Source organism: Zea mays, chromosome 2 (assembly GCF_902167145.1).
Source record: "Zea mays cultivar B73 chromosome 2, Zm-B73-REFERENCE-NAM-5.0, whole genome shotgun sequence".
NCBI lineage: Eukaryota > Viridiplantae > Streptophyta > Magnoliopsida > Poales > Poaceae > Zea > Zea mays.
In genome coordinates, this window is record NC_050097.1 from 228,233,026 (window position 1) to 228,244,183 (window position 11,158).

General features: G+C 41.0%; 1 protein-coding gene across 1 annotated transcript; it reads left to right on the forward strand.

Moving 5' to 3' along the window:
• The first annotated feature begins 532 nt into the window (after positions 1–532).
• Positions 533–5,961, forward strand: LOC103648003 (uncharacterized). Its single transcript, XM_008672509.4, has 2 exons — positions 533–1,732; positions 5,458–5,961. The coding sequence occupies exons 1-2, from the start codon at positions 1,287–1,289 to the stop codon at positions 5,672–5,674; spliced, it is 663 nt and encodes a 220-aa protein (XP_008670731.2). The 5' UTR covers positions 533–1,286; the 3' UTR covers positions 5,675–5,961.
• Positions 5,962–11,158: the final 5,197 nt, after the last annotated feature.

The following is an 11,158-nucleotide window of genomic DNA, read 5'->3' on the forward strand; positions in this document are numbered from 1 at the left end:
TCCCAAGGTTATGGATCTGCTGATCGACTTCATCATCTTGTGGTGGGGGTTAGTGACCTTCCTGCTCTGGTTTCGTGCCTCCCAAAGAAGTGTGTTTTCGCCTTGATTCTGATCGAACCGAGTGAGAACATAACCAACCATTGTGGTCTTCTTCGAGGGCATGACAAAGCTCCTTGTGGTAGTCATGTGTTCACTAAAGGTGGACGCCAATGTTGGTCGCTCGTCTTTTATTTCTTCAGGATATCAAAAACAAGGAAACATTTTTAAATTAAGATTCATCTTCATCCTTTTCCAACCTCTTCATCCTTCAGCCCCTCTTCTAGAAGAAGAGGTTGGAAAAGGATGAATATACATGAAATAAATAGGAAAAATGAAATACTTTAAGGACATGTAGTGTGTAACATAATGATGAAGCACATGGTTTAACCTCATGAAATATGATTTCCTTTTCTCATTATAAATTAATAAAAGGTTACAGGTATACCTTCGGCTTCTTGGAATTACAAGATGAAAGGTAAGAGAAATATAGCTTTGTAGGCAACAAATTTCGATTTTCTCTAGCCAAAAGGCGTCCCTAGTGCATAGCATTGTTTCTCTATTTATAGGCGTAAGGTACAACTTCGGTAGAACTACAAATATGTCCTTAAGCCTATACATTTATACTAATGAGTAAGCTAAGGATAATACTATCTTTCTATCCTTGCCCAACAAGTCATGTGACCTTGTCTTGCTCCAGCCAGCTTCTTTTTCTTTTTCATCATGTGCAAGTGACAATAATCCAAAGCTCTGAACTTAGTTTCTGCAGCAGCTATGACAGCTGCTCATCACCGTCCCTCGACGACGAAGGTGTTCTTCGATGGTACCCTACAATTGAAACAGGTTGAAAAATAATTGGAAGAAAGGCGCTCGTGCGGAGATCGGCTATCTCACATGCATGCACGGATGGACATGGATGGAGAAATTAGAGCCGCCTTGCTGCTGCAGGCACTACTCTCCTGCTACGCCACTCACTGTTCCTCGTCCAACACCAAACAAACCACGGCGTTCGCATGCAAGTGTGCAGCCACAACACGGCGTTCACGACACCGGCACACAGCCGGTCTATCGTATGCGCGCCGCCGCCGGTCAAAGAGAAGGGTGCACGTACGTGAGCCAGACCAGAAATAAAGTAGCAGACGGCTCGGCAAGTCGGCAGGTTAGCATTACCATTACACTAACCCCTCTAGGCCTCCCTCCCCCCTCCCTCCCTCCGCCCGGCCGGCCGGCGCAAACTAATTAAGCGAGCCATGGAGAATTATCACATGCTCTTTGGGACGACGGCGACGCATGCGCAGCCCTCTTCAGCTGCCGGCACCCCCAGCTCCTACAACTTCATTGCCACCAGCAGCGCTAGCGGCTTGCGGCGCGACCACGACCGAGGCCAGCACAGCGGGCACGTGCACGCCGCCGGCGGATCCTCGTCGCCGTCCTCCTTCTTCGTCGCGGAGCGGCTGTCCCACAACGACGACTCCAGCAAGGACGGTGGTGGCGGTCCAGGTCCAGCCGCAGCTGGCAGTGGAGAGAAGGAGGCCGAGGCGGACGACAGGCCGGCGGCGGCCAGGAGGAAAGGGGAAAAGAAGGAGCGCCGCCCGCGGTTCGCCTTCCAGACGCGCAGCCAGGTCGACATCCTCGACGACGGCTACCGCTGGAGGAAGTACGGCCAGAAGGCCGTCAAGAACAACAACTTCCCACGGTTAGTAGTTTAATTAATTAGTTTTGGTGCACAATTCACACTCGCACATACATATATATGATCAACTGAAATGAATACTTAGCTGCTTCCTTCCTCTTGCACAATCAAAATGCTCGATCTTTTCTCGTCAACGAGACAACGACTACTATGCTATGCATGTCTGGCGATCCATTTTGCATGGATGGATCGGCCTGTGGTTTTGATTGATCTGTTGCTGCTCGGGGATTTTTTCCCGTCTCTCTTAATCACCATTCCAATCCTCCGTGATCCCTGTTCATCAAATCCGGCCGCAGAAATTAAAGTAGGTGAGGTGAGAATTGAGATGGAGTCCTAGCGAATCTTCCAAGCTCTGCTAGTGGCTTGTATCCATGCATAGGATAAGGACACATCTCTAGCTCATCCTCATCGTCTAGATGAAAACGACTCCTAGCTAGTTTCACATGTTTTTGCTGTGGTGGGCATCATCGACCATTCAATAAACAGGAGCACACAGCGGTCGAATTTGACCGGAAACTATTCCGTCCACTACGACCCACCGGTGGTTTAACTTCAGCATATATATATTAATTCTATCCCTAACTTACAGCGTCGTCAAAAAGACTTTATTTTAGTTTGTCACTACTCCTACTAGAGCACTCTTGATGCCTTCCTTCTTGTAAAATCTCGGCTTCATCGACATGGTTCTACGATTTTCTCTCGATTCCTTTTCTTCTTCTTCTACGGAAAATAAGCTTCGCACAGACAATCATATATATAGCCATGTATACTCACTCGATGCACACATATGCCTACACACACGTGATATGTGCATCAACGAGGCAGAAGTGTGTAATACCTTCACACGTTTAATTTGCTCATGTTTGTGTCAGCCATCTATGCTCGCTAGAAAAACACTAATGTAATGTTTGGTTACCCGCACCATGCATCTTGTCTTGGACCACCATATGTGTTGACTCTGTCTTGGACCACCCCATTTGATCATATGCGCGTCCGATACAGGCATCCAATCAGGCGATAACTGATCGACAGGGCCACATACCGCATGAACATATATAATATGATCGATGCATGCACATATAGTATGTAAAATGAGCTTCTAAGAGCAACTCCAAAAGAACGTGTAAACTAACCCCAAAACAGATATTAGTCAAAAATAGTGGTTTTTCTTACTACAACAGCTCCCTCATTCTTCACCAAAAAATTAGCGTCCCGCATCCGCAACCTTCTCTCTCTCATATTTTGGTGTGTTTCATCCCTCCCCAATCCATTCATCAACGTATCAGATCATCCACTGCCTCCCGACGACTGTACAGATTGCGCCACATGTCACATTTAAAGAAACTGTTGGAGTATCCATCATAATTCATTCTTAAAAACTTTTACCCTGCTTAAATTTTTTAACATCCCTTTGGAGTTGCTCTAAATTGTTATTCTCATCACTTCTATCTGCTGCCGATTGCAGTTCTCCAGCAGCCTCCATATATGTACCACCTCCTATCTCACTTCCTATCTCAAACTTCACTCTATAAACATCTACGTTCATATACACGGATTCTTGGAAATGGCCAGGATAAACATAGATAAGATATATAAAAACTGGCCATGCAACTATATATGGGGACATTTAAGATTTTGCATTTGTAACACATAAGTCTATATCATCACCATGCCATGCCAAAGGTAACAATGATATCTGGTATGAATTTGGCGAAAGGGGGTGTATATACGTACTGCAAATTCGTAAATGCCACATTACATTTGACCTTATTTAAATAAAAGAACAAAAACAATAACCGGATCACTGATGAGGTATAATATAAAATTTGTTAGATTATATAATCTGGACAGATTATAATTCTAAACAAACACCTCCATAATGGCAAAACATAGATCATGCACTACCGGAATTTGGCTCTTTGCCGAGTGCCAAATTCTTTGCCGAGTGTTTTATTTCGGGCACTCGGCAAAGAGCTCTTTGCCGAGTGCCACGCAAAAAACCCTCGGTAAAAGAAAACACTCGGCGAAGAAGCTCTTTGCCGAGTGTTTTATTTTTGACACTCGGCAAAGAGTTTCTTTGCCGAGTGTCTTTTTTTTGACACTCGGCAAAGAGCTCTTTGCCGAGTGTCACAAATACAACACTCGGCAAAGGGCTCTTTGCCGAGTGTTTTTTCTCCAACACTAGGCAAAGACAATTTAAAAATCACATTTTAAAGTAGTAAATTAATTCAAATGAAAAAGTTTTCAACTACAAATTTGTATAACTCATCATGATGTACAATTTATATATTGAACATTTCTTCATATGACAAAATAAAAATAAATTTGTTCATAAAACCTATATCTCTCTCGTAGTTTATGAAACTACGAGAGAGACGTATAGAATTTATGCATATTGTTAGAACCATCATCTGAGATAAACAAATTACCAAACAACCAAAATAAACTTTGTAGATCTTGAGAAGTTATAGAAGTTTATAGTTGACAACTTTTTCGTTTGAAGTCATATTGTCAACGAAAACTAAGTCTGAATTTAAAAAATTTAAAATTTGAATTTTGAAAACGACTTCGAAAGGAAAAACCACCAACATGAAAGTTGTAGGTATTGAAGAGTTATGAAACTTTGTAGTTGACAATGTTTTAGTTTGAAATCATCTTGTTATGCAAAACTATGTTTGAATTTTGAAATTTGAATTTTCCAAACTGTCTCGGATGGAAAAACCACCAAAATAAAAGTTGTAGGTTTTGAAATGTAATGAAACTTTGTAGTTGACAACTTTTTGATTTGGAATCATCTTATCATTGAAAATTTCGTGTGAAGTTTTTAAATTTAAAATTCAAATTTTATAAACGGTCTCGGATGTAGAAACTATTAAAATAAAACTTTTAGATCTCAAAAAGTTATGCAACTTTATAGTTGGTCACATTTTCAAATAAACTCATTTAGTGCCTTAAATAATCAAATTACTCTCGATTTGTTATAGTATATGGGGAATGAAAACGTAATATAAACATAATTGGTGTAGTAGTGTAGTGGTATAGAAGGGTATGCGCGAGAGAGAGGTTGCGAGTTCTTAATTTGCCGAGTGTTTTTCTTTGCCGAGTGCTTTTTGACACTCGGCAAAGTCTTTGCCGAGTGTCCGAAAAAAAGCACTCGGCAAAGAACCCTTTGCCGATGAAATCTTTGCCGAGTATTCTTTGCCGAGTGTTACACTCGGCAAAGCCTTTGCCGAGTGTAAAATAGCCTTTGCCGAGTGTCTTAGACACTCGGCAAAGAACGCGATTCCGGTAGTGATGCATATATCTTTTTTTTATTGTAAACAAAAAGGTGACCACTTTTTCTTGCATTCAATATAATTCACAGAATTAGCTAGTCATACAAATAATACATTCCTCTATCTTATTTGTACGTCCAACAATACAATGGGTCAATGAAAACAAGAGCTAGCAATTAAGGATCGAGCAGCAGTTATTGAACAGTGCACTCTTCTAAATGAACACAATAATAGACCTCACCACGACTTGAAATTTGCAGATAAATTATACTATATTCTTCTTACAGAGAAATGAGTGCATCTTTTCACCAAATATGTTCAGCTTGTGTGCACCCGCCGTTTGTACATGCATGCATGGATATACATGCATTCATATATATCTCCTCGTTTTTGCTACTAGCTAGCTAGTTTCTTGATTGAACTTACTCTTTTTTCGCACGCATGTGGATGCAGAAGCTACTACAGATGCACACACCAAGGGTGCAACGTGAAGAAGCAGGTGCAGCGGCTGTCAAGGGACGAGGGCGTGGTGGTGACCACATACGAGGGCACCCATACACACCCCATCGAGAAGTCTAATGACAACTTCGAGCACATTCTCACCCAGATGCAGATCTACTCCGGCATGGGATCAACCTTCAGCAGGAGTAGCCACGACATGTTTCACTGAATGAACCTTCCAAAACCACTTCAATTAAGCGTCCGATCGAGCACCATGCAAACCAAGCTAGAAAATTGATCCATAGATTTTATTAATTTGTACATTGAGTCTTAGATGTTTAAGAGATAAATAAAGCGTGATTTGGTACATATATAGATGATGCAGGTGTGTTACTCACGCAACAAATGGTTCTTATTTTTTGTTTTAAATTTTCAATTGATGTAGGACAGGGATAGAAACTGATGTACACCGCCCTCAGGAATTTAAAAGGTAATGGACTACATTACAATTGAAAATGGGATACCGGTCTCTTATCGGGCCAGGGCACCTTAAGTGCACGATCGATCACAGATATGCGCTTTGCATATGAAAAAGGGAATACATTAGCACTAATTAATATGGTACTCTGCGTTAGCAAATTTACTTTGGGGTAAAACTAGTCACCACTATATATATTTTTTGTTCGATCTAACTAAATTTGCTTGGTAATTAATGAGAGGCACATAAAATTCATGCAAGCCGGTGAAATATAAATATAGCCAAATTTTTTTGCCCAAAGAAGTTTGAAAGTAATCAATAATGATATATATATCATAAAAACAATTGGCAAGGTGAAATTATTATCAAATTGTTTTTATTTTCATTACTGGTGGTACACTATTTGATGCTTTCACTCAGCTCAAAATCATATTTGTCGATCTTCTAATCATTGTCAGATTTTTTGTACAGTACACTTTAGTAATTTCTTTTAGTGATGCAGTATATATGGTGGTCAACTTCGGCATAGCTATGTGCCAACATGGTAATTAATAGGTGACAACTCATTTAGACCAAAATTTAGTATTTTCCAACAGTTATCAGATTATTGGATACTAAATCGCTTTCACTTAGGGTGAGCTTCCAACTCATTTAGGGTGAGCAATTATTGACTGTTTTCACTGGCGATTTCTTTAAGAGAAACACCAGTGGAAAGTATTTTTGGATACTAAATCGCTTTCACTTGGCTTTATGAGGTTAAAATATGGATGCTAAATTGCTTTCACTAGTTATCAGATTTCATCAGAAAAGTACTAGTTAACAAGAACTAGGCTTTATTCATTTAAAAGGATGGTTTTTACATATCCAAATAAAAGGATGGTTTCATCCTAGTACAAACTACTACTTTTCTTACCAGAATAAGCTACCATGAAGCCGACGACGCTTGCTGGGAGGCATCTCATCGCATATTTGGCTTGCCCCGCCATCATCATCATTGTCATCGTCGTCACTCCCATCGCTGTCGTCGTCACTGCTACCGTCGTCGTTCTCGTCATCGTCATCCTTTTCGTCACAGGAGCTGATGCCCATCCAATGCCCAGACATCGGGTCGTCGTCGTTGTCTAAGGACTCCACATCCGATGATTCTCCGTCGGACATCCAAGACCAGCCAATGCTGGTGTCGGAGTCTAGTTCCTCGTCAACGAGGAACTGGAGGTCGTCCTCCCGCTCGGTGAGGTCGCTGTCGGATTTCGATGTAGCTTCAAAGTCCCATCCATCTGCATCCTAGTGCAAAGGGGCATGTTTTTCATATGCTGGTATAGGATCTCACTTTGGGGTTGGTTCACGGTTAGAGGAATGGAAGATAAAAGAAGCAGAGGAATCACTCGGTGAGGTCACCATGGGTGGAAGGAGGCCAGAGGGTTTTTTCTGAGTTTGTAGGCGATGAATAGTGGAAATGTGGCCGATGAGCAGTTAAATAGATTAAAATCGAGAAGTGGATCGACATTTACGAGAACTTCGAGGAGCAAAGAGGTGTTCAAAGTCGTTGCTTTGTGTTCGGCAAGCATAATTGTCGTTTCATTTCTACAGCGACAGTTGAAAAGGCACGAGTGTTCAAATAGAAAGTGGTTTCCACTGGCGGCTGAGTTAAGAGAGCCACTAGTGGAAGAGCATTTCCACTGGCGGCTGAGTTAAGAGAGCCACAACAGTGGAAGAGCATTTCCACTGGCGGTTCCTTAAGCCAACCGCCAGTGTTAATAGAACGTTTTCACTGGCGGTTGCTTTAAGAGAACTGCTAGTGGAAATAGGTTTCCAGTGGCAGTTTCTTAAGCAACCCGCCAATGAACTTTGTATTATAAATATGCCTTCTTCTCCCCCAACAGGAACTGTGTATCTCGCAGCCAACTTCCATTGGAGGCGATTTTGGAGGTCTAGATTACACAAAATACAAGGGGAAGGTTTTGATCTTCATTTTTGGAGGAAGGTTGCTAAGAAAGGTTTGTTTTATGTTTCTTTGTCAATTTTTGTTCATATTGTTGCTCATTTTAACCAAATTTTGGATCTAGGCTTTTACCATGTGAGAGAGAAGAGTGTAGCCACATTTTGTATCTAGGGTTTCACCATGTTATTATGAGGTTGGTTTAATTATGTTTGAATTGCCAATTATTGTTAGATATATGTTAATTGGATATTAAGATTTTTTGTTTATTAGTTGCTAGGAAAGTTTGGCTTATGTTTCTCTTGCCAAAATTCATAGGAATGCCAGATTTCACAAAATACAAGTGGTAGGTTTCGATCTTTATTTTTTAGAAGAAGGTTGTTTATCCATGATATATTTAGTTGTCAGGAAATGTTAGTTTATTTCTCTTGCCAATTTGTGTTCTTGTGTGTTTTATATTACTTTTTTACATGCTACGAAACATGCTTGGAGAACAAAGACAAAGCACATATATTGTCCATGCATGGACTGCAAAAATGTTGTTGTATTTGATGGCACAGACCAAATCATATCTCATCTGGTATGCTGAGGATTTGTGAAGGATTACACATGAGTTTGGACAAAGCATCGAAAGGGTAGCTCTTCGCCTTATACGACTAGAAACCCTGAGAACATTGACGACATATTTCAGTTTGTTCAGGGACACACCAACCTCTTCCATAGAGCGAACATGTAGTGCCAAATGTTACTGATCATGGTTACACTGGAGGAAATGAATATGATAGAACTCATGTTCTGCCAAATGTTATGGATGAGGAAGATGCAGAGTTGTTAGAGGCAATGTTTCGTCATCATACAAATCCATCGTTGTTCATCATGAAAGGCATGGAGTCCCTGCAGAAGGCAGCAAAAGATCCTTTGTACGACGAGTCTAAGGGTTGTACCAAAGAGTTCACGATGCTCCGGTTTGTGCTAAAGTTGTTGATGTTAAAAGCTAAATATGGTATGTCTGATGCTGGTTTTGATGTGTTCTTGAGTATTATCGAAGACATGCTTCCAAAGGAGAACAAAGTGCCTGCTAACACGTACTATGCAAAGAAAATAATCAGTCCGCTCGCTATGGATTTGGAGAAGATCCATGTGTGTAGAAATCACTATATCCTTTATCGAGGTGGTGATTATAATAAAGACTTGGAGAGCTACCCAAAGTGCAATGCAAGTAGGTACAAGACGAATAAAGACTATCGAGAGGAATGTGTTACATCTGTGTCAAGGGAAGAAGCGAAAGAAACCCCCAAAGAAGACTTCAAAATCCACAAGCAAAGAAAAAAGTAGACTATTATGCACTCAAAACGATTCCTGCTTTGGTGATGTGGTACCTCCCCGTCGTCGATCGATTGAGGTGTTTGTTCGCTAACCCTGAGGATGCCAAACTTATCAGCTGACATGCTTCTGATGAGCACAAAAACGATGGGAAGCTTCGACATCCAGCCGATGGGAAGCAGTGGCAAGATTTCAATGACAACCACTGAGACTTTGCCAATGAACCAAGAAATATTAGGTTCACACTGAGTACCGATGGAATGAATCCATTTGCTGAGAGGAGCAGCAAGCATAGCACATGGTCGGTGATCCTCGCCATATACAACCTTCCTTCATGGTTGATGCAGAAACGGAAGTATATTTTGCTAACCATCCTTATTCTGAATCCTACATAACCTAGAGTTGACATGGATGTATTTTTGGAGCCCTTAATGGAGGATATGAAAATATTGTGGGAAACAGGTGTTCAAATGTTGGATGAGTATCATAAAGATTCGTTCACAATGAGAGCAATTATTTTTTTTACGATCAACGATTACACTGCTCTCTTCACATTATAGGCCAGTTTAAGGGAAAGGTTGGTTGCACAGTTTGTATTGATGGAACTGCTTACGTGTCCCTTACTACATCTAAGAAGATAGTGTACATGAGGCACAAACACTTTTTATTGGAAGGACACAAGTACTGCATGCGAAAGATGGATAAGTACTTCGACAATAATGGTGAACTACATTCTACTCCTCCATCGGGTAACAATAAAGGTCATAGAGTTTTTGTAATAGTCAGGAATATCAACTTGTTTTCGGGAAGAAGACAAAAGACGGGAAAACAAGGAAGGATGTCAAACCAGCTCCGGGGCTATATTAAAAAAGAAGTCTATTTTCTTCGAGTACTTGCCTTACTGGAAAGAGTTAGATGTGCGGCATGCGATTGATGGTATGCACGTTTGGAAGAACGTGTTTGAAAGCATAATTGGCAGCTTGCTAGACATAAAGGGCAAAACAAAAGAAGGGCTCAATTCACGCGTGGACTTGGTAAATTTAGGCATAAAAAAGGAACTAAATCCCATTCTTCAAGAAAATGGAAAGTACCATCTACCAGCAGCAAGCTACAATCTTAATGTAGATGAGAAACATGCGATGTGTGTTTGGCTCAAGAATTTGAAAGTCCCATCCGGATTCTACTCTAGCATACGGAGTATTGTGTCAATGAAAGACCTGACGGTCACCAACAACAATTCACATGATTGTCATGTCATGTTGACTACATTCCTACCTATTGCCATCAGGGCTATAAATCCTTTGTTTTGAAAGATGACAATCACACGGTTGTGCTACTTTTTCAACAAAATTTCACAAAAGGTAATTGATCGTGATGAGTTAGCGTCTCTTCAGGAATTCACAGTGGAGACAATATCATAGTTTGAGATGTGTTTCCCTCCATCGTTGATATTATGGTGCACCTTGTGGTGCACTTGGTGCCACAAATAGAGGCATTGGGTACTATGTACTTTCATGAAATGTGGATGTATTAGTGTTTCATGTCAATATTGAATGGCTATGTATCAACCCGTGCTCATCCCGAGGCATCCATGATAAAGGGGTACTGTACCGAAGAGGCCATTGAGTCCGGAGGTCCATTCTACAATAGTATCCTAAGACCAGGTCGTTGCAATAGGTTTGCCTCCGTCCTAACATGAGAGTAGACTGTATGGAAGCGGTAGAATGGGACAGAAATCCTTCATCCCACCAGATTACAATACAGTTTTTGAGGCACATCATAGCATCCTATATAAGCTAGTGATAATGGAGCCATTTATCCAACAACACATCAATGAGCTTCGCGAGCAAAATCCTGGGCGTACAGATGATTGGGTAATGAAGCAACATAAGCAGCGGTTCAACACATGGCTAATGGTGAAGGACATTCCACATGGATAAACAATAGAAGAACAAACCACCAAGGGGTTGGCA